The following is a 24,848-nucleotide window of genomic DNA, read 5'->3' on the forward strand; positions in this document are numbered from 1 at the left end:
GCTGAACTGGGAACACTGGCAAAATAAAACGCTACACCTTGCGTGGCCGACCATCTGCCCCCACCGTTGCTCAGTTGAGCGTCGTTCATGTTTTACGTAAGACTTGCTTTTCAAAATGCTTGTTTAGTGCGTTCGTTCTTTATTGAAAACAAGAAAATGAATGAACAAAAGACCAGTAAAAAAAGTTTTGTTTTAAGCTTGGCAAGAAACTGACAGAAACATCCACCGTACTCGCCTGGGCTCAATCCTCCAGACTTCTTCTCGCTTTGAAAGGAAATATATTTGACGATATTCCTGACAGTCAACGAAACGTGACGAGGCTTTTGAACTAAATCTTGCACGAGACATTTCGCAAAGTTTCCAAGTTATGTATAGCAGATCTCAGTCGTGCATAGTTATGGAAGATGACTATTTTGAAGAAGAGTAAAGTAACTTTCGTTAATATTTCATCTACGTTAATGCTACAAAGCGATTCACCGAATTTTGTTGCCAGAGGTTGCATACACTGTAACAAATTTCGGAAACGTTTCTGGATATATCGGAAACGTTTCCGAAATAGTAGGAATCCTTCATCCAATAGCGAACTCCTCAATATTCAGAAAACTTTTTGTTATTTCAAGAAATCTAGAAGCGGAAGTGATGACGCAACGCTTCGAAACCTATTTCATCCTTCCAACACGGGCGCCAATGAGTCGGAAAGAACGAGAACTTTTTTTTTTTTTTATCTATGGTTGCTGCAGTCAGCAACTGTTTAGCATTGGATTGCTTGTTATTTCATGTCTAGAGAGTAGTAAAATGTGTCGAAACTAATTTTACGCCTTTGCATTTTGGACTGCCCTTGATTTTTTAGACGATGTACGCAGCTATTAAGTTAGTTAATAACCATTTGCTTCTTTACAATTTCCAATGCGACCATAATTAGATATATATTGTGTGTTCAAGCGTGAATAGTTTCAACACCCGTGTTTATACTTAATGAAACGAAACCCTTTGGATTACTTATTCAGTTGTAATGGAGGTACTTTCCTCCGCTCATGTTCACTTGTAAGTATTAAGGAATATTTTAAAACATGTTGTTATATACATTTATATTTTTGTTGTTTTTCATTTGATGAGGCTCCAATTGTAACAGTTTTTGGGTTTATCGAATCAATTTAAAGTTATCCTACATACCTATGTGCGCGGTATACTATTTGTTGTAACCAACTGAAACTGATTAATTACGCAAAAGAAATAAGATTTACATTTGAGAAGCAATCACAGAAAAGTTATTTCGAAATACTTGGATGTACATACATTTTGGTTCAAAAAGAAAAAAAAATCAATTGTTTAATTCATTAAAAATATGGTAATGCAAAAATTTTCTAGTATTGTAATATGCTTCACAAAAAATGTGCCAGTATTATTTATCTTTTTTTATTATAATTTATTCATTCATTTAAAAATATTTATAACATTATAAAATGACCATGTTATCTATTAATAAGAAAATAGTTATGCAATTATATTATTCTGCTTATTCATTTTGTTAAACGTGGTTAACAATAAAAAAATTCCGTGACATTAGTTGTTCCGAAAATAACATTTCCTTCGTGGATATACTAGTTTAACGTAGGACAGTCAGGAGGAATGAGTCAGTGGCAAAAATGGAACAGCTGCATTTACATGACGAAATAAAAAGTAATATTATTTCATGTCATCGTTTTAAAAGTGATCATTTTTTAAATACTATGTTATTAATATGCAATGCACATATGGGGAGAAGACGAGGGGCGTTCACCACGCAGACTGTGCCATTGACATTTTCAAGGGGTTGCTTTTTTTTAAAGGGGGGGGCGCTTTATATCATTTTATGGGTGCACCATCACTCTTATGGTGTGGGGGGGGGACTCTCGTATATATGAAATGGAATAATCATGTAATAGAGTTCAATGTTTTAATAAATAAAATATATAATGCATTTTGCGCACACTCTAAAAATAAAATCAGTAACCAATTTTGATTAAGTATCTATATTTGTGATAAACTGGAAAAGGGCAGGAACAGAAGAATAAACCCGAATGGTTCCAGCAGGGGGACTTTGGTGTCATATTTAAATTCATCAATTTCTCTGTTGGTACTTTTCGGTACACTTTGTTCGTCAAAGAAATTGACTTGACGTGAACGAATTTCGGAACGCAAAGTGTAGGTAAGTTCTGTCAAATTTTATCCGAAAATAAAAGCTATCAAGTTTGATACAAGATATGTTTTTAAGTTCTGTATTAAAAATACAATATGTTGATAATTTTGTCTTGAAAATATTGAGAGAAAAACTGAAGTTTAATATTGTTTAACAAACAATCAGACTTTTGAGAAAGTACTCCCCTTCCCTCCCCCGACGATTTTGTGATTATGAATGAAACTACTATATTATTTCATAAATTTTCAAAAATTTATAACTTTGCATATGTTATGCTGTTAACAATGCTATTTGTCATTAGAAATTCAGAAAAAAAAAATCCACGAATGATTCTAAAATTGCTTCTTTCATTGCTCTTAGATATGAAAGAATTGAAACTGATATGGCATGCAATACTATAGTAAAAAATTATTTTTTTGAAAAAATCACGGAAAAAGGATTTTGAAATTCTCAGAAACGTTTCTGAAAATTGTTTGGAGAATTCCGAAATACTCGGAAACGTTTTCGAAACTTTCATGAACCACAGCTGCACAGAATACTCAGAAACATTTCTGGAAATTACGGAAAGAGGATTCCGAAATACTCAGAAACGTTTCTGAAAATTACAGAAAGAGGATTCCAAAATACTCAGAAACATTTCTGGAAATTAAAGAAAGAGGATTCCGAAATACTCAGACACGTTTCTGGACATTACAGAAAGAGGATTCCGAAATACTCAGACACGTTTCCGGACATTACAGAAAGAGAATTCCGAAATACTCAGAAACGTTTTTGAAAATTTCATGAACCGCAGCTGCACGATATACTCAGAAACGTTTCCGAATTTTTTTTACAGTGTATACTAAAGTAGGAGAAGGTTGCCGTCAATGAACTGGTTCCATGACTAGACCGCAAAGATATTTCCCGTACCAGAGTCTGCAAACGCGTAATCAGTTTTAGAACCTTCCTTTGTCTGAAAATTTTCTACTGCAGAGTCGTCGAGTAGCTAAAAGTATTTAATCATATTGTTAATCGGCCAGAAAAGATTTCTGCCGTTATCTTACTAATTATTCAGATTTTCAATTGGTTGTAACATGCTTTGAATATCACTGATCAATTAAACGTGAACATTGACTTAAAAGAGTGCGTTTTCAAGTACAATTCCCTATACTTCATGTTTCATCACGATTCGTCACAGAAGAATATTCAAAATTACGCAGTTGCTATCAATGGACCACTAGATGTTTCCACGAATGGACCGCTGACAAAATTGTTCATTCATGGAAAATCTCAAATATTGTTGTAACTTCAGCTCAATATCCTTTGAAAATTGCTCAATTGTTTTAAAATAAACATGACAATGAAAAAAATAATCTCAGTAATTCATGAAAATTCTTATACTTAATTATAATTGCAAGGCATTTTTTTATACAAAATTGATTAGATCATAATAATACAATTTCAAATACTTTTGCTGTCCCCCCCCCCAAAAAAAAAATCCAGAGTTAGTATAATATGGCCAGTGGACAAGTAAAAGCATGTAACGTGCTACAGTAGCTTACAGAAATGGTGGCATGGGTGTTAGCGAAGTCTGCCTACAATATCCAGAAACCAACTTTAAACAGTCGCATGGAAAATAGAACCGGTTTGTTGTTACTTTAGTCATTTATTAAAAATTTAGGAGATAAGTCCTCCAAAATAGGAATATGATTAGTGAATTAAATTTTGAAACTAGAGCAGAAGTTTTTGTAATTACTTCCGAAAAATTGGGGGAATTGGCATTTCAGGAGGCTGAGAAAAATAACATGTCCCACAGATTTAATTAAGACAAAAAGTCTGTTAGTACTATATTCTCTGATAGTTTGAGATTTAAGCTTCTGGTTTCAGTAATGAAATGGTCAAAAATGTTTTCTGACATTTTAGAGAGCAAGTTCAATCTTGCTTCGAACGAAAATTTTCAAAATCGATTTAACAAAATTCTCAACAGTTCAAAAGAGGTAGAAAAGATATTAACTAAGAACAGTGTTGCACAGGTTGGGAAAATATCAAGAAGAGAACCAGATGAGACAACAACAGCTGTGTGTTGTGTGAGCGCTGGGGTTTTTTTATGTTCCTCTTATCAAAAAATAAAACATTTTAGAAAATAAATCTATTTTTCTGTCACTTATTGTTATTTGTAGTGTTTATTGATCACTTGTTATAAATATTTGTACGTTAGACATTGATTTTTTAATTTGAGTATTTGGTCCATCGATGGAAACTCGATGGTTCATCCATAGCAGCCGATAGCCATGAATGGACCACATGCTAAAATATTAATTTTTAATTTTCATTCTTTATTGTGTATATTTATCATGAAAGTGAATATTATTTTTAAAAGAGAAATATACTGAGAAATTGTTCCAATAATTAACGTGAAATTAGAGTTGGATTTCCTTCTAAAAACATCGAAAACTGTTGTGTGGTTCATTGACGGCAACCTTCCCCTATATTTAGTGCACAGACCATTTTTGTTTTGTGTTGAGCGCTTTTGCACTGACGAAGAAATTGTTCCAATAATTAACGTGAAATTAGAGTTGGATTTCCTTCTAAAAACATCGAAAACTGTTGTGTGGTTCATTGACGGCAACCTTCCCCTATATTTAGTGCACAGACCATTTTTGTTTTGTGTTGAGCGCTTTTGCACTGACGAAGGGGCTCAATTGTTGCCTTGAAATGGAGATATGCTGCATTTTTTAACAATTTGTGCCTAATACACATTGCTTTCTTGTTTAAAATACAGTTTTCTTTATTTCAGAACGTACGCCGGCAGAGGCCACTTTCCGAGGTACAGAGTATCTGTCATATGACCTCCTCTCGCTGCACTCCGAGCCCATCCTCGCATCCAGTGACCAGCTCTCTCTTCACTTCAAATCTCGGCAACCGAGCGGCGTGCTTCTGTACAATGGCCGCGGAGAAGACTACCTCTTACTGGCCCTGAAGGAAGGGACTATTGTCTTGGCAATTCACTTAGGCTCGAGTTCAGTGGAGAAGCAGCTGCGACCTGCCAAAGTCAGATTTGATGACAACCAATGGCATAGAGTACTGGTGCATCGAAAAGTTAGAGAAGTAAGATAAGTTACATTTAAATTATTTAGAATCTGTCATTTTTCCATCAAGTTAAAACCGCCAGTTGACACTGCACTAGTAGTTCGTGTTTGCATAGAATATGCTTAAAGTTAAGCATTGCAAAACAAAACACCGTTTCATAAATTTGATTAAAAAGGTACAAAACAAAAAATTAAAAGCATTTTTTATTCACATTAGAAAAAGTTGTTTAAATTTGCAATACTTCCCTTTCTGCTTATTCTTTATAAGTGTCAACAACCAGTACAGTGTCAACTACTAGTTTAAATGTCAATTATATTGGTGGATTTTCCTTATTGTGAATTGGAAATTTGAAATTAATAAGTATTTGCTTTCCTTCCAAATGTTTATTTCAGTTCACTGTGACAGAAGGGTTTTGTTTAATATATTTGAGAAAAATGTCACAAATGAAGCATTAGAATATATTTAAGCCATTTATATTACATAACTATACTATACTATAATGTAACACATGGAAACCAGGAAAATATCGTATTTGTTAAATACAAAATTGAGACGAGAACGTTGCATTGAAATTCCTTCTGAAACGTTATTCAAAAAAAAAAAAAAAACCTAAAAGCATCGAAAAAGTTAAATTATAAGGACCTAATTACGAAAATTTCAGCATTTTAAAATCTTTAGGAGTTTATACATCTGTCCGGATATCTCTTACAGATTGTCTATTTGTCTAGTGTCGAAACATATACCACAAGGTTTGAAATATTCTGCGAAAACTATTCTGACCGGTCTAGTCTGCACACAAGTTTTAGTATCTGAGATATTAGTTAATATCTATATCCTTGACATATGTGTCCTATTTTATTCCGGGACTCTAATGAGATGACATCCAGGTTGGCGGCTAATTTCCAAGATATCGTTGAATGGTCGCCAAGACAGTCATTTAATTTGACGAGATATTGTGATGAGCTGCCACATCCATCGTCGAGATGTCTGCAACAAAGGCAGCCATCTAAGAGGCTGTAAAGGATGTCATACTTCTTTTTAAAATATTCCTCCCCCCCACACACATTGTCACACATTCCCTCACACCCTTTCTTTCCTCTGTCACATGTCACGCGATATTATATAAGCTTTTTGTTATGAAAAAGTGGGGTTTCTTTCAACCAAATTGCGTATAATGTCACACTTCTTGTTACCCCCTTCGTCCCCTTGTCACTAACTGTGTTGCAATTTCACGAATCCCATCCCCCTGCGAGACATGACATTTGAATGGGTAAAAGAAGGGCATAGGTTAAAAATTAAAAATTTCGTTTATAATTTGTAACATATGCCCTTCTTTTATGACAGGAAGGACTAAAAAATAATGAAAAACAAGTGTAACACATGCCGTTCTTCTCGAGACCCATTCATTTGTAGATGACCCCTAAGACAGCTGCTGTTGGGATGAGGGGCTAGTCAGCAGGAAATGGAGCCCCCCTCCCCTGTTTCGAAGAATAATATGAGTTAAGAGACATTCTAGTACTATTGCATTTTTATGGACGTAAAACAATGGGCAATTTGGTAAAATATTAAAAAATCCTATATTACAAATCATTTTTTTTTTTACATTCAATGCCTTCAAGAATCGAAAACTTCTCCTATTTTCAAGCTCACTATCATACCTTAACACAATTTGCACCCAACGAAACATTGCCCATGTTCATTCGCGCGGTCGCAATGTTTATATTGTCCTTATTTAGGACTTGTCACGCAAATTGGACCGAATGAATTGATCGTCTTGTCGATTCATTCATTATTTCATTTAAATCAGCTCCTGTGAGGAAGCAATGAATTCAGAACGCTCCGAGAATGCGGTATTCATTCCCATTACGTGGTTCATTTGAAACGAAAGATAGTGAACTTGTCTTTCATGGTAATCTAATTAACAAGCAATGATTTGTATTAAAAGAACTGAAAAATTTTACTGTCCGTCAATATTTTAACAGGTAGGTTTGGCCGACCAGTGAATGAATGCTTAATAGCAATGTCATCATCAAAAGTTCACGACAAGGTTAAAAACCTTAGCATTTAGCAAGTGACCCAGTAAAAACATTTTGATGGATATACAGTTAAGCCCCGTTGCAACAAATATCAATACAACGAAATATCCGTTTCAACGAAATTTTTTTTAGTCCCGATTTAATTTCCATTAAAAATGCTTTAATTCCGTTACAACAAAAATTCCCGTTTCAATGTACAAAATTTTCGGCCCCTTGAAGTTCGTTGTAACGGGATTTCGCTGTATGTAGTTGTATTTTTTGAAAATATCGGGAACTTTTACGTTGTACTGTTTTACGTCAGTGTTTTTTTTTTCGGGGGGGGTGGGGGAGGGTTTGAAATGGAAAAAAGAGGTGCAACCTAGTCAGTGACTAACCAGTGGACAACACAAGACATTTTCTAGTCGTTTCCCTTTTGGAGTTGCATACGTACAAGATTATTACTGCCAATCCACCTATAAGAGAACTTTTTAAAAGTTTTTAATTATTATTTTATTTACTAGCTGTTCTCTCATGGTTGGGTTCGCTGGTCGATTTTCTCCATTTTGAGTTTAGTAAAATAGTCTACCATTGAACAGGCCACATTTTCATAATGCTTTGATTCCATTTGAATTTGAAAAAAGTGACATGAACATGGGATATGACAAAGCTATGCATGTATAAATCCCTACAGTGCTGCTGGAAACAATTTATTTTCTTTTGTGAAGAAATATTTCACTTTTGAAGTTTCTTTAAAACTACTGAATCGAGCTTTGTGTCTTAAAATATTTTTATTTGGAAAACAAGAACGTTTTCTAGTCCCGTGTGGGGCAACAGAAATTTTGAGGAACCTATTTCTTCAATGAACAATTTCTTTATTGCTGCAAATACATCAACTTTTATTGCTTGTATTAAAAATTCTGAATCATAGTTTTACAAGGCAGCAACATTCCAAAGTCTTTTACGACGTTTTTTTTTTTTAATTTATTTTTTTATTTCGTCTGGATTGCTTTTACATGACAAAAGATATGACACAGAGATAAAATAATAAAAGGCGAGGAATAAAAATTTGGGTAAAATTAAAACGATGAATTTTGCATGCCGGTTTGAATGTGATATTCAGCGTCTATTTCAATAAATAGCTAAAACTCGTAGCAAAATTCAAGATGAATGTCCAACATAGGCAAGTAAAATATTGCATTAGAAATGCTCGTAAATCCCGAAGGCAATTTTCCGTTTTATTTTACAATAATTCACTATACTTTTTTCATTTAATCAAGCAAAAGTATGTTGCATAAAAGTAGTATTTGAAGGATACTTTTCAAAGTTAAGAACAATTATTCTTTACCTTTTTATTAAATATTATATCACTACTAGTTTGAAAATCTCGTTTTTCGGGCACGTAAAAAGTACACTTTTAATTAAACTGTAACTAATAATAATATATGTATGGAATTAAGCAAAACTGTTTTCCGATTTTTTACGAAAACTAAGCGATGGTTTGGAATTAATAATAGTTTGGATTTCTGACTATTTAAAACCATTGTATCTTTTGCGTGTATTTATGCTGTTTCTTTTTTTTTTTTTTTTTAATTTTTTGTGCTGTTTTTTTGCCATAAGAATAAATGTTATTTAAGAAACCCGTCACAATTTTAAAAAACAATTTAAAATTAGCCACTTCAGGCGGCCACCTCGACCTCGCCGCCTACGCTACGGTGGCTCGTACAACTCGCCTGCGGCGGGATATTATAACGTAACTGCAAGTAGTAATGTCTAGCAGACTACTCGATATTAACTGGAAAATTTTCGCACTGTTTAGTTATTTTACAAGATAAACTTTTTTTCCCTCTTGAATAGAATTTGATACTATGGTAGAAGCAACTATAAGAGGTGCATGATAACGCTTTTATTGCAACATATTTGAGGAAGATAAAAATGTAGGCTCAATTACCTCTATCCGAATTTCATATTGTTCATGAAAATTTGACACCCGTCTTAATGCCGAAAAAGAGCAAGAAAATTTAATTAATTAATTATATTTTTCTTTTTATCAAATGATTCGCTGCTGTCAATTTAAAAGAACGAAATCAAATCTAATTGTATCCAATGTTCAAAGTAACTCAATTATTAACCCCCCTCCCCCCCCCAATAAAGCAACCAAAATGCCTGCAGTAGTTAGCGGTATTTTCAGCTCGTTTAAAGAGCAGAAAATCTTACTCATAGCAAGAGATGAAGTTTCAAATTAGACGAAAAAAAAAAAAGAAACATTCATATTGTAATATAACAAAATAAAAAGACGTAATTTATCAACGCTGATGTTTCGAAAAAATATCAATTTGATTATTTAATAGATTAAAAAGAATTTCTCAACGCTCTTAGACTGTTTGCGATTGTTTTTACTTCGTATTTGTTCACTTAAACCCAGTTTTTATGCTGATCAAACGCAATTTGTTTATAATAAAAAAAAGTCCTAAATTAATTTCAACTACTAAGCTGATATTTATATAAAAAATATTTTAGTTGATAAAGTGAATATTTAATATTGATACTTTCAATTCAGACCAGTTCAACCACGTATCAAATGTCTTTTTTTTCTCTTTCAATTATTTTCAGTACAAAATTAGAACAAAAAGGAATTTCATTTTTTTTTTTTTTTTTTTTTTTTGTCAAATAAAAAAAGCATTTAAACTTGTACTACGTTATTGTAGAGAAGAAATTTACTAGTTTCATGTTGATATTTTCAACTTTTTTACTAACTTTATTATTACATTTTGTTATTAAGAATGTTTATTATCTTTTTACTAGCTTTATACTTACTTTTTTTACTAAAACACTTATTACCTTTTTACTAATTTTATTAATACTTTCTTACGTAACCAAAACTCGTAGAAAAAATTTAATGTGAACGATGCACGTTTTCCCTGTTCACAACTTTGAGATCATTTTTTTAATAGGATTAAAAAAAATGGGTGCGTGTCTGGAAGTGGGCGAACGCTCCCCCCTCCCCTCTTTTATTTTCAACATGTTGAAACATACTTTGCTGGAAAAAGCTGCTCACGGAGAAAATGTTTAAAATAAACAATTGTTGCTATTATTATTACTTAACATTAACACCAAAGGGGGAATTTATTTTATTTTTGGCAACAGAAAACAAAAGGAAAATCAGAGTGCTTCATTTTTTACCCGAAAGAAAGAGCTAAAGACTATTTTGTTTTCGATAAAAAATAGTTCATTTAGGTGTACTTTTATTATTGTTAGTTTTTTTTTTTTTTTTTTTTTTTTCAATTCTTACTTTTGAAGTTTATTTATTTATTTATTTATTTGTTAATTTTTGGCAATGAGGAAAAATCAAAGATTAATTGATTAATTTTAATTCATTGATTTTTATTTTAAAAACTCAAAGGTTTTGAGAGAAAAAATAATATATTAGCAGCAATCGTATTGCTGTTATTACTTTATTTGAAAGTTTTTTTCGTATTAAGATTCGAAATTGTACGTTGGGATGTCTTGTAGTTCTGTTCTTAAATTTGTCTCTGGTAAAATATTACATTAAAATAAAATAGCCTCAAACACAGTGCTCGCACTATGAAATTTCTTATTGGTTGGAATTAACAGAAAAAAATTCCTTAACAGTTCGAGAAACTTTATTCGATAGATATTTTGTAATATCTTTTTTTTTTCTTTGCATAAGAGATGCATATTTTGTTGTTTCAAATCAGTTTTAAATGTTAAAAATGTATGTTTGACATAATTTGTAGCTTCAGATATTTGAGAAAATATTAATCTTATGCTAAAAAAATCATTATGTTTACTTTAACAGTTGTTATTTTTAGTAATAATTCATTTAGTCAGGTTTTCTTAAGCTATATAATAACAGAAAAATGTTTAGAGCTTTTAAATAGAATTCAAAATCTTCAGCTAAACCATGTTATGTAACTGCTCTATGAAATCTTCAATGCATTTTTTTTTTCATTTTTTTACTTCTTATTTCTGTGTGTTCTATTCGTTCCGCGCAAAACCTCCTACGATAACAAAACAAGAACTCTGATAAAAATATATCTTCCATTATTTTTATTTTTAATTTTTCATTGAACCGATATATCGTTCGAGCAAAGATCTAGATTAGCGGTCGCCAGTCGGCAACGGGCGACAATTTCATCGAAATTGACTCCGAAAATATCAAGTCTTAGTCACCAAAAGTGGCGACCATATGTTTCTTATTTGTTAAAAACATATCGTATATCGTGCTACGACGACACGCTTTTAATCCCGTTTAACTCATCCGCAATTGTGGAGCCCTTCTTTTTTTCGATCCTAGATTCTCAGGATTTAGGATCTTGGGAGATGAAAATTTGTACAGGTGAGTTTCAAAGGCATGTCTGCACCTCTATAAAATTTCGTTCAAATCAGAGATCATCAGGTGGAACAGTGTAGACGACGAAGTCATTTGACATGGAATGACTCAGTTTTTGACGCAACTTTGCTATCTGTTTCCTGCCAAAGTCAGCGCGAATCAGTTTAGATAATAGCGAAACTTTTTTACCTGCTGTGATGTCCATGCGCAGAAAAATTTTGGGCTATATACCATGACGTAGGTCTGGCATCTTTGGGCCATCAGAGGACTATGGGTCATACATGGGACTCTACAGAGCTTTACTTTACGAAAAATATTATCTCTTTACATTACTTTACATTCTGTGCAAACATGTAAACAACATTCTCAAACTGCAGTTAAAAGTTTCCACTCTAAATGCAAATAAATTCCAAGAAAGACGTTTCAATTCATATGTTTTCTGAAATTAAAACAATTTAATTCCATCTCGTCCATTTGGTTAATGGATGGCACCTATAAACACAATGAGGGGACATAAACAACTTTACTTGGAAATTAGATCCATGCGGAACCGGAATCTCTCCCGCCTCAGGGATAAATTTAATTTTACTCGGTATTAAAACTCGCCTCCGAGCATACGGTGGGAATGAAAACGGATTAAAGACAAATAATTTAATGTTGGTTCAAAGCTAGCGCATTTTCGCAGGTTTCGCAGATGAGCTCTTTGCATCTCAGTCTCTTATTACCCCATTTTTATTTTTTGTGGGGGTAATAAGAGACAAGTGTCTGTTATCACCCCATACTAACAAATTTGTTTGCTTTAAAAATACAATGAGTTTGATGATTATTCTAAGTTTAGCAAATTCATAGAATAGTTCTTTTTTTCAACGTAGCCTAAACCTAAAATCAGCTATACTCATCAGAGTAGACCATATTTAGATGTTATAAGAGTATTATTTTATGCGTAGAATGTCTATAGGTTACTAAGTCACTACTGCTTCATTAGAAAATAAATAGCCTAAGTACATTTATACTTAGGGACTGGAAAAAATCCCTAATAACATATACTTCAAAGACACGTCTTTTACATTAGGCTTTAGAGAACTTTTAAAATATTATCTGGTCACTTTAAAAAATTATATTGATGTTTCTGGTCAATCCCTAGGTTATGTACATTATTTAGAACTATTATTAAGTCTAATTTTATATTACTTAGTTCCTAGTATCATAAGAAATGAATTTCACAAACATATTAGTAAACATTAATTTTTGAGAAAAAATATCTTTTAACGAATGAAAGTATCAAAAATTTAAAAATACTGGTTGATTCAGAATTGTTTGTAGATTTCTCTCATTTCCCCACATGGGGTTATTAGAGACAGTAATTTTTGAAATTAAAAAAAAATAACCAAAACATATAAGTTAAATAATCACCTAAAAAATCAAGAGTCCATTTAATTCAGTAAATATAATATATATATATATATATCTTTTATTACCCCTTTTGTCTCTTATAACCCCAGCTTCCCCTCAAATAAAATTAGTTTTAGTTTTACTTTTTTCTTCCCGATCCCTTCCCTTGCTCAGTTCTCATTTCTGTTGTGCCTTCCGGTCTTCTCTATGTAGGGGCATCGTGGCCGGGCATTCAAAATATCCGTTTTGACCGAACCTGGGCTAATTATCACTAGTTTACTCGTGATGACTCTGGGGGGCATGTGCATTAGAGTGGGGCCCAAAAAATAAAAAGAAGTTTTCGAGAAGTTAATTCAACTAAGCTGCCTCATGTGAAGAAGGCCTTAATTTGAATTTTACCAAAAGGTAAAAAATATATTTAAAAATGCAGTATAACCCCAATTTAACGATCGTCAAGGAAATGGAAAAAGTCATCGTTAAATCAATTATACCGCTAAACCGATTAGCATAGACATTCAATACAGTCAAATTCGGACCAGTGCAATGAATCATTAAATTAAGGAAATCGTTAAATCGGGTATCGTTAAATCAAAGTTAAACTGTATAACTATTTTCAAATGGTTATGCTTAGTTAATTTTCTGCATAGTGGGATACAAAATTAAAGAACTCAACTAAGGAGTTCTGTTATAGATAAACTGATACATAATGTTTAAATTTGAGTGAAATGCTTTATTTCTTTTATCTCACAAAAGTATGTAAAACGCTAAATTAAACGTTTAAACAAATGCATTTTATTCGTCTATTTACTCTAGTTTTTGTTTTACAATTATTTTTAATTTCTGATACACTTTCCTGACAACGTTCAGACCAAATTTATTTTATTCCCCTCTTTTTTACATTTTTTTCTACATTAAATCACTAGATGCATCAGTTGAATGAAACTTCCAATAATATAATTAAAAATCCTGTTCAGTTTCTCATATATGATCCTAATATAAGTTTCCTAATTAAGCTGCAAGCTTATTTGAATGTAAATAACGCACATTTCGCAAACTTATCGTATGACATTTCTTTCCGCTATTTGCTTACTAATTTTATTTGCTGACTTTACCAAGATGGAAAAAGAAATTAATTTGAATAACTTGAAATGCCTTCCTGCTTAATGAGGGGAATAAATTTTTGATTATATTAGCATGCAATGCAAATTTGAGCAACATGCGAAAGCTTTTACATCGCCGTGATATTCAATTTGGAAAAAGTTCATTAGTAACGAAATGTGTCTTTCGACGTGTATCGTTCATTCATGACTTCTAATTAAAATACTTTCTGTTTATTCATAAGATATGAAGAAATAAAATTTTTCCCAAGATAGCAAGTGCATTAGCTGTTGTCAGAGGGTGAGAGAGGCACTGTGCGTAATTTAAAATTGATATTCTTTCTATCCTTGATTTTAGATGTTTATTTTGCCTATCTAGCATGCTGAATAGCTTGGATTATTTTAGTGTAATAACAAACGGAGAGTACATGAAATACATCGCCAGCTCAGTCATTTCCAGCCGAGGACTGCAGTTTCATGCTTATTAACACTCATCAGCCCGGTATAGGAAAGTGACTGAGCTGGAGATGGGGAAAACCAGGTTAGGAGATTAGAGGTTTTCCATCTCCAGCTCAGTCATTTTTCTATGCCGGGATGATGAGTGCTAATAAGCACGAAACTGCAGTCCTCGGCTGGAAATGACTGAGCTGGCGATGTATTTCCTGTATTTCTGCTTTAGCCCTGGCTAATGTGCGGTAACTTACTGAATATACCATGCCTTGCCATCAATCTTCGAATTGAACTGAACCATTGCTTCGGTCACTCGTCTGGTCTGTGCTAATTCTATTTTAGCTACCAGTGTGTTTGGCACTTTTAGCTTCCTTAGAGGTTTTCCTCTCCCTAATGGTCGGTAATTTACTGAATAAACGGAGGGTAATTTCTACATGTACATATTTTCTCTCACACACTCATATACACGCAAACCGTTCAATCATATTGTTTCACATAATCATACATTTGAGACAGTGAGAAACGAAGGGATGTAAGTGGACATTTTCAAGTTTTGAGTAAAACGCATTTAGAGATAAGGTCTTAGGTAGACTTTTCTTGAAAAGTTTTTCTAAATCATGCTGTACGTTATAGCAACACCTACCAGCGCTACTAGTACGATCTTTTGCCCCAAGACAGCAAGACAGAGAAGAGGTTCACCTACCATTTGTATTGGTTATCTCCAAATTTTTAATTTTGCCACTTACATTCCTTTGCTTCTCATAGCCTGGTATAATGATACAATGCTTTCATATTTACAAACGTTGTGTCCTAACAGTTAGAAATTACATAAATACAAATCCTAATAAACTGAGAAAGTTAATTTAATGCCTAAAAACTATCCAGCTGTTTACCTTCATGGATGCCCCAATGTGAGGTAACGAAAGGACAGTGTGACCTTCCAAAGATTTCCTTATTCGGCAAACTTTGTCTGACGATTCGGCAAAGTTTGGAGTAATATTCGTCAAATTTATCCTCATTCCGTGAAATTCTGAATTCTATTCGTCAAAATTATCATCATTCGGTGAAATATGAAGTTCTATTTTGCAAATTGACAACTTCCGCTCTCCCAAAAATTTAATTTTGTGACTTTTTACGAAGAAGCACATAAAAGCTGATAAAAATCAACCTGTAAAATATAAACACTGATTAAAAATGATGTCGTTAACCAAAAAAAAAAAAAGAGGTAATAATCGGTGTGATAGAATCCTAAACATAAAACAAAAACTTTTCGCACATTATATTTGATTAAATATTTCAAAGCGCATCAGAAATTGCTACTACAAACATTAAAACAACAGATAAAAACCTCGCAGAATCATGTTACATCGGTCCAGATTGGTGATTTAGCAATGTCTCAGTTTGTATATTAGTCGATATACCGTTTTATAATCACAGAATCGTGTTACATCAATTCATATTGATGATTTTATAATGGCTAATTTTTACCAGTTAATCGATTTTCCAATTTATGATGGTATAATTGCGTTGCAACGATTCATATTGATGATTTAGTTCTGGTTCGGTTTGAAGAGTTAGTTTTTAATCGACTTTAAAGGAGGTTATGTATTCGTATGCGGTTTTTGCTGTAAGTTTTCTAATTTCTCCAAGACCCCTGGACCGATTTGAAAAATTCTTTTTTTGTTTGAAAGGGTATACTTTTTCCAGATGGTCCCATGGTAATTTTGTCTGGATCTGATGAGGAGTCTCAGAGAAATCTAAGAATCTTTAAATTTCATACGTTGTGGCTACGTAATCCAACTTGTGTTATCCGAGCGATACGTCGCAGGTCACGTGGTTTTGCCGTGAACCGTGCATTTTCTAGACGGAGGGGCCTTGTCTTGAACAATATTTAATTCTCACGATATCGGGATGTCTGATTTTCATGGCACCACATGTGAATTTTAATTATAATCTTACTAATGTATTTTTGCTCAAACAAATCAGTAAATTAAATTGGCTTTGCTACGAAAATAGCTAAATTAATTAATTTAATTTAATTTTTGCTAATGAATTTCTTTCTTTAATCATTAAAGTTTTTCGTTTTTTTTTTTTTTTTTTTTTTTTTTTTTTTTTTTTTTAATTTCAGTTTTTAAAATATTTAATGTTTAATTCAAGGGGTATTGAAGAAGAAAATCCTCCGACGATTAAATTTATATTCCTTAATAAATATGTCGTAACTGATGTCCGATTTCTGAAGTTTGACAGTTTAGATTTAATATTTTATCACGCCGTCAGTTTAATTTACATTTATTACAATATTAATTAACAGACTCTGTCGGAATTTTTAATGTCATACGACTACACCTAACCCAGCCAGTACAGGCAACGTTCAAACGTTTCATAAACGTTTTCAAAATGGCTGTCACAACATTGTCTACCATTTTAAAACGTTAATGAAACAAAATGTGCTGCCTAGGTAAACCTACAATAATCGTCAGCGATGCAAGGCATCATTGCAATGGTGGCAATGCTTTTATTTCTACTGCAATAAGCCAAGCGCGAAATTTTGTGGCTGGAGTATAAAATTCTAAAAGAGTTTTCATGCTTTATCTGGGTTTTTTTCGTTCTCTTGGCAGGAAACATGAACTCTTGACTGAAATTAACCTTTCCTTGAAAACGGTATAAAAAAAAACAACTTTAATAGGCACAAAATTTTAGCAAAACTTCAGAAACGTCTTTCGATGTTACAAGGAGCCCATTTTAAATTGTTAAGCAATGAGTTTACCGATGAAAACATATCTGACAAAGAATGAACCCTGGAAGTTTGCTGCCAAAGCAGCAGAAAATTTTCGGGAGAAAATAATTTCCTGTAATTTGTGAATGTCTCAGACAAGATTTATTTTTTCTTTCGCAAAAGGACTTTAAGTACACATCCAACTTCATTCAAATGTGATTTTATCACTCGTCGAAAGTTGGACATTCTTTCTCAGAGTACCTTATTCGACCGTACTATGCATCTGTGAGGAGATCTAAGACACATTTGCCAATTTAACCACATTATGCTTTGTTCCAGATTAAATTCATTTTAGATATCGTAATGCACACTTAGTTATCAAATTCCTGTGGTCACTTACCACAAACTGGCGTAAAAACTTTTGAAATGATCACGATGCTTCGATGCAAAAGAAAACCCTACTTAATGTATATATGGCTCCATAATGTCTAATCACACCGCAAAAAATTTCTTCAGCCATTTTAACTTTCCACATAATCCAAATTTTTCTACCCAAATCACAATGACTTTTATAAATCATTATGCCAAGAAGATTCAGACAGTTTCGTCACTTTGTTCAGCACGTCATAGCATAACTTTATATGAAAGTATTGGGCTCTTCTTTTAAAATAAAATGGCAACTAAACCATCTAAAACACATAAGATATTTCAACATATTATACAGGGTGTTTCAGTTAAATGTTTCAGAAATCTTAAAAGGGACAGGATGCAGCCTGAAGATTCGAAATCATATGGCAATGAGAGGGGAGTGGAAATGATTTCAAAACCCGAGAAATTTTTGATGTGCCGGGAGTATTCCAAACTGTTCGGAATCAAATGACCCGAAGATGGGAGGCGCGCATTGAAGCGGGTGGAAAAAACCTCAAACACTTACTTTGACCCATGTACCTTTTGCTGTTTTCCATGTAAAGTTAAAAAGAGTTTTCACTTACGGGTCACTTTCTTTATGATGCTTCTGTGTCTACTGCCGCTGGAAGGTAAACAGCAGTATCCGCAGAAATGAGTTTTTGAGATATTTCAAGAAATGTGTGTTGGATTCAATACTAACAATAGAAAAATGTTGGACTTAGACGTTTTTTTTTTTTTTTTTTTTTTTTTTTTCCAACGGAAACCAAATTACCAAGTTTACTATAAAGCTAATGTACAATGGAGGACAAAAAATGAAAAATTTGCAGTTACTGTACCTTTGCCTGCCCACGGCAGTATGCATTACCGCTTCAGGAAAGCATTTCTGATCCCACATTGCTGTATGGTTTCGAGCCGTCAGAATGCTACCTACTCCTTTCAGAAGTTCTGAAACGTTTAACTGAAAAACATTGTGTTATATAAAAAATATTTTTAGCATCTTAAATGCATAGTGTAACAAATTGAATTTCAAGAAACAATATTTTAATTTAATGCATTGTTTAAAAAGATTGAAATCCTATTTGTACTTTTTATTTTCACAAAAGGAGTTTTAACTATCACTAATTAAATCATCCCTCACAGCGTATGGAAAGAAAATTCAGTCTGAAATAGCTTATTGACAGCTCCAAATCTTCCTCTTCCCAGATAAAACAACGCAATTCTTCTATCGAGTTTTGTTAATGAATACTTGTTCAGTTCATTCACGAAGAAACAGAACACAACTTCATTTCCGAATTTGATCCTGAAATGTAACTGCATTTTACATGATTTTCTCTCCCGGATAAATACAATTTTGGTCCGTATTTGAATTTTCGCAAAGTTGTTGAATAAATGAGCGAGTATTAAAGGGGCACAAATTTAATGCCGTTAGTTCTTGTCTTTCTCCGGAACTTGTAAATTTCTCTTCGTCATCTGTGAGTAATTTATTGGTAAAGAAGCAAAACAGGTAAAGATGGATTCAAGAAAGAGTTTATGCCTGTTTTAAAACCTGGGTAATAAAATAAAAAGACTTGGAATGAATTTATATATAATTTTGACTATTTAGTACAGTGCAATGAATGTAGCATAAATATACAAATCGTTAGTTGCACTAGAAGAATTATTTAGTTAAAGCTTTAGCATGTTTGTACTAACATTTTAACGAAGAGTTTATCATTTTTTTATGCAACGATTCTAATATCAAATGTAAGCAGGGGTGCTCACGAGGAGAGGGGGAGTAAGAACTATATGTATTTCAAATTGAGTAATTGGAAATGGAAGAATGATTTACAAATACATTATGTTTTATTTAAACAAATGGGAGAAAATGATTCTTTGAAAAATGTCAAAAAATTTCTTTCAAAATCAAAATTCAATACAGGGTGTCCTGATATAACAGCAAGACTTTTTCCGAATTCAAGCTTAGTAAAAAGAAACAAAACAACAATGCAAAGAAATAATTTTCGAGTTGAGGAATGACATATTTTAGCGGTTTGAAGATTGGTCTTGATGCACAACTTTCGCAGTCAGCAAATACAATAAAACTAGGAAAACAAATCTTGTTTCATTTTTTTCTGATTTTTGAACCGAAGCAGAAGCCTGTTGAAACATCAGTAGATTCTTTACTTCAGTAGATTTTTTTCTTTTGAAGTATTTCAATGGAGAGGTAATTCACTATTGGAAACGCCTGAGAAGTCCCAGGAAGAACTCAACTTTCACTTTCACTCACTCACAAGAATCACTTTCTTCATCATCATATGATAGATTTTCATTCTCCTTACCAAGGTTTTTGATTGACGATAATTTTTCATTGGCTATTATCGGTTTAATTATGCTAATTGAGTTACACAAAACCTTTCTCGCGAAAATTTGAAGAAAAAAAAAAGCATAGGTTTTTTTTATTGAAATTTGATTTAATTGTTAAGGACAGTTTAGCACACTGAATAAACATCTTTAGCCCCCCCCCCCCCATTTATTTAAAAATACTTTAATTTTAATAAAACGTCTAGATATAGTATGTGTTCCAATGCTTTGCTCACACCTCTACCATCCCTGATGTATTTTTTCAAGCTTGGCTTTTCATCTCTCTTGAAAACCGTCCAGATTTCACTTTACTCATTTCTCACGTGTGTCGCCACAGATATATGCCTAACATATTTGTAAGAATTATGCGACTTTATACTGTAAATAGTGTTAAAGGGTCAGGTGGGGTAAAATGGGTAGTCAAAATATATGATTTAAAAAGTCAGTTTTTTAAAATTAAATTTGCATTTTTTTGAGTTGGTTATTATACTTGGCTGTTCTGAATTCTATATCACAAAATATATTTTTTCAATAGATTATTTTTTAGTGAGTGGCAACACTTTAAATTGAAGTCTATAAATTCAAGCCGCATGTTGTCTGCTTAAACTTCTATCTCCAGCTCCTGATTTTTGAGGAATTTTTATTGCTGTGTCATAATATCTTTAGTTAGACATTTTTATTGCTGCTTCAACTTACAGGGAAGAAAAAAAATAATTTTTTCTATTTTTAATCTCATATTTTGAAAATGGGGTAAAATGGGTATATATGGTTAGGCTTATCATTCCAGCAAGTTGTTTTAAAAGGTACAGCATATCTTCCTTTAAATGAATATTAATTCATTTGCGGTTGATTCAAAATGATTGAAACATAAAAATATGCACAATGCCATGATTTTATAAAATAAACTTTACTCCATCATAATAAATAAAAATAAGCCACAGGTATACTTATTCTAGTGTTTGTGTGCACTTGCGCATAAAATAACAATTTCCTCAGAATATGCTGGCCCAGCCTGCTGCTCGTCACATTTTTATTTGATTGCAATCAGATTCTATCAATTTCTCTGATGTACTCTAATGTACCTTTAATTTCTCGGAACACATCCTAGTTTCAATCCGAAAAGTATGCGTCACAAAGCACAATTTCCTCACCTTATAAAGATTTGAAAAGTGCAATATTGTCAGCAATTTTAACAAGTGCTTCAGATTTGACAACTACCTGCATGATTTATTAAATAAAAAATTTTAATGCGCCACAAAGTAACAATAGGCCATTACTTTTTTAAAAGAAAGACAAGTATGGATATCATGTGTTCAAAGAAACCTTATTAATATTTTGTCAAATTTACTCTTTGCACTATTTTTTTTAAATTAAAAAGTTAAATTTTGATAACTGACTCTTATGCCTTTACTATCACACTTCATTGAACAAATAGTATGCTTTTTTATCACTTCTTAGACTTTAATACCCATTTTACCCCATAGGCTACCCATTTTCACCTGCGTGGGGTAAAATGGGTATACAAAACATGTAGTCATAAACACTCCTCTCAAAAATAAATTTGTATCAAATTACGTGTGAAAATCATTTAATTCTGCTCTCAACATATGTAATGTATACATAAAACAAAAAAAAATTAGAAACGAAATATTTTGACAAAAATACTTGAGTGAAAATCCAAAAGTAGGCTATTTTATACCCATTTTACCCCTCCTGACCCTACTGTAAAATGGTTCAACTATGGGCAACTTTTCGATGTTTTCAATGAACATTCCGTGTACATCTTTGATTTAGAAGTTTGAGGACTTTAGCGATGGTAGTTATACATCTCATCTTTCAAATGAAATGTTTGAAAAAATCTAAGTTGGAAAGAAGAGGAAGTGGAATTTTTTCGCCGTGGCCCATAGTTGCGTGGTTATACCCATAGTAGTTTTACCCCTATCGGGTAAAACTATAGGCCACCTCATTTTAACCCAGAAAACACAGTGAAAACTTGATCTGGCCTATTATTTGTCTGAGACTACATGTTGTCCTTTGCTTGAAACTACATTTTTAAAACAATTTAGTCCATAATTTACCTTTTTTTTCAACTTTTTAAGGTTTAATCATCATTTGGCATCTTGCGTGATTAATAAAGTTCAACATGGTTGATGTAGATAACGTTCTTTTTATCTGCCTAGGTTTAGACATAGAAACAATTGAAAACTAGAAAAATCTCCCCAACTAAAGACTAGGTACCAATACTTAGGCCTTAGAAAATACGAAGTTTTAAACGAGATCAACAAAAATTTTGAAAAATAAAATGTGAAATCAGATTTCACACTCCAAATCTCATCAAATTAAATAGTTTTCAAAAATTATCTCTGTTTGTATTTGGTTCGGAATTAGTCAGCACCTTCTGCAAAACCTCCTATGAATACGGGCGATAGGGCGACCCCTAAGCTTTCTTCTGTCTTTTCTTACCATTATTTAAAATAAATAATACAAAATATGACAAGAGCATCCTTACAGAGAATAAAATGAAGCTCCAAGCCACTAAAAACTGAAAAATAGGTAGCCCATTGTTGTACCCCAACATTCTCATTTTCGTTAAATGTTGTGAGTTTGTGAAAACTAAGAAATATTTTAAGACAACAAGCGGCTTAATTCATAACTGAAAAAATAGTTAAGCAAATCTGAACTTACCAGACCTTGGAAAACAGTATAAGTGGCCTACCCAAAGGAGACTTTTGGCTCTTCCACGAGTGAGTCGAATCACGCACTAAGAGCGACTAAGTTATCTAAGGTATACAACAATAATGTCAAACTCTGATAAAGCGTATTTAACTACCTAAATGGTTACACTACCTGGTGATTTTTTTTTCTTGGAGTTTGTAAGTTCAAAAAAAGAGGCCACTAGAGAGCAAAATCATCAACATGGCAACAGTGGTCCATTGCTGCCCCCTTGGCACAAAGTTGTGCCATTTTAAATTAGATGAAAAACATCAAAATTAAAAATATCGCTAAAAGTATAATTCGACTACAATACTACTTGCATACGTCTAAGAAATAAATAAATACCTTTGTAGAATGAAGTAAAAGTAAAAATTCAACGTTTTTAGTTTCGTGCTAAAAAACGTTGGTTATTTACTTTTACATGTGTTTCGGAGTAACAAAGAACTTGTTTTCAAGGCGAAAGGATATGAGCTTATGGATTAAAAATACCTGGAAAAAAAACTTCTCATTCGTAACCTCATGTCTTTTTGTATTGTTATTTTGTGATTTTAACATTTTAATATTTTCTGCTCTGCAGAAAAGATAAAACTTTTACTTCTTGTGAAAAATAATGTTCTAGAAACTGTACAAAATGAAAAAACTAAATATAATGTTACATATAACTTAAATAATACTAAAATTTTGTTTTTTATTGACTAATGACTCACTTTCCTGACATTAATATAAAAGTTAAACTTACTGTTATCAAACGCAGAAGATCTTTACAAGCTAAAATAAAATAAAATCATCAAAACATATATTACTCGATTAATGTGACATTTACAATTCTTTCCTTTCACATAACAATCATAAAATAAACAAACTCTGGAAAACTCTGCACATCTTAATTAAATAACAGCTTTTACATCCTTAAATTTAATCCTTACATTTCCTTCACTCTTCTTAACGTGATTAAACGCCTTTTACTTCCTAAGTCAAAAACGAAGGACATTAATTTACTTTTTTCTCTCTCTCTTTCAGATCACACGGGCAACCAGTTTCTGTCACGTAAGTGAATTTTTGAAAATAAATTTCTCTTCTAAGTGAAATGCTTTCCGAATTACATTTTCCTAATTCCTTAGCGCTGAAGAACCACTTCTACATAGAAATAGTCCGTTTTTCTATTATTTCTGAACACCGTGGATTAAAAATTCTGATGCTTCTCTGCGATTGAAATAGTTGAAAAGTTCGTTGAAATTTTTATTTAAAGTTAATTATAATGATTAATTAAACATGAATTTCATTTTGCATGTAGTATTTAAATGGGTGGAATTCCGTAATCAATACTCATTTATTTATTTATGAATACATATTAAAAAGCAAATTTCATTAGAACACGATTTAATGATATTTTTTTTAATTGCAAAAGTGGAATTACGATCGGAAACTTGAACCTCACATTTCTTATGTTTAGTTCTCTAAGGTAAGTGGCGCAGAATTAAAGCTCATTTTATATTATATATTATCGAATAGTTAAACCTAAGCAAACCGCCATTGAAAGGTTCAGAATGTTTGATTTGATTTGATTAGAATGGGGGGGGGCAGATTTTTTCAACGTTGGCTTAACTTCTCAATGAAGCTTCAAACAAAAATTAGAAATGCTCAAAAGATGGCTCGGTCAGAGACTGAAACTTCCATTCATTCAGAGGAAAGGGAAAAAAAATATTAATGACAGAAATAAGTGTCTAACAGAAAGGTTGCAGTGTGACTTTGATAAGATTAAGCTTGACCTTGACACATAACCCTTCCCTATTTCAGCGAACTACTTCCAAAAAAAGTAAACATTATCAAGATCAAGCTGTTTTTACAAATGGCACACTGTAACTGAATGCAAAAATCGTCGCAAAGATAAATTGTGACCAGAATAATTTGTCTAATTCGAAAATTGTTATTATCGAATTGTTATCGATAATTGTGACCAGAACAAAGGAATTGTTTATGGCGGTGGTGTCCAACCATTTTTTACCCAAACGCCGCACTTCATATTCAAATTATTGTTGCAGGCAAAATTTTTAAATTGTTGTATAAAACATAGAAAAGAAAATTAAACCAAGAATTGTTTTTACCCTTACTTGAT

At 32.5% G+C, this 24,848-nt stretch overlaps 1 protein-coding gene across 1 annotated transcript in view; it reads left to right on the plus strand.

Moving 5' to 3' along the window:
* LOC129222977 (neurexin-1-like) overlaps window positions 1–24,848 on the plus strand; it is a 251,493-nt gene that overhangs the window by 104,941 nt on the left and 121,704 nt on the right. The window contains exons 3-4 of the mRNA XM_054857539.1: window positions 4,956–5,266; window positions 23,753–23,779. Coding sequence (XP_054713514.1) covers window positions 4,956–5,266; window positions 23,753–23,779 — 338 coding nt within the window. The remainder of the gene's footprint in view (window positions 1–4,955; window positions 5,267–23,752; window positions 23,780–24,848) is intronic.

This window comes from Uloborus diversus, chromosome 5 (genome assembly GCF_026930045.1).
Source record: "Uloborus diversus isolate 005 chromosome 5, Udiv.v.3.1, whole genome shotgun sequence".
NCBI lineage: Eukaryota > Metazoa > Arthropoda > Arachnida > Araneae > Uloboridae > Uloborus > Uloborus diversus.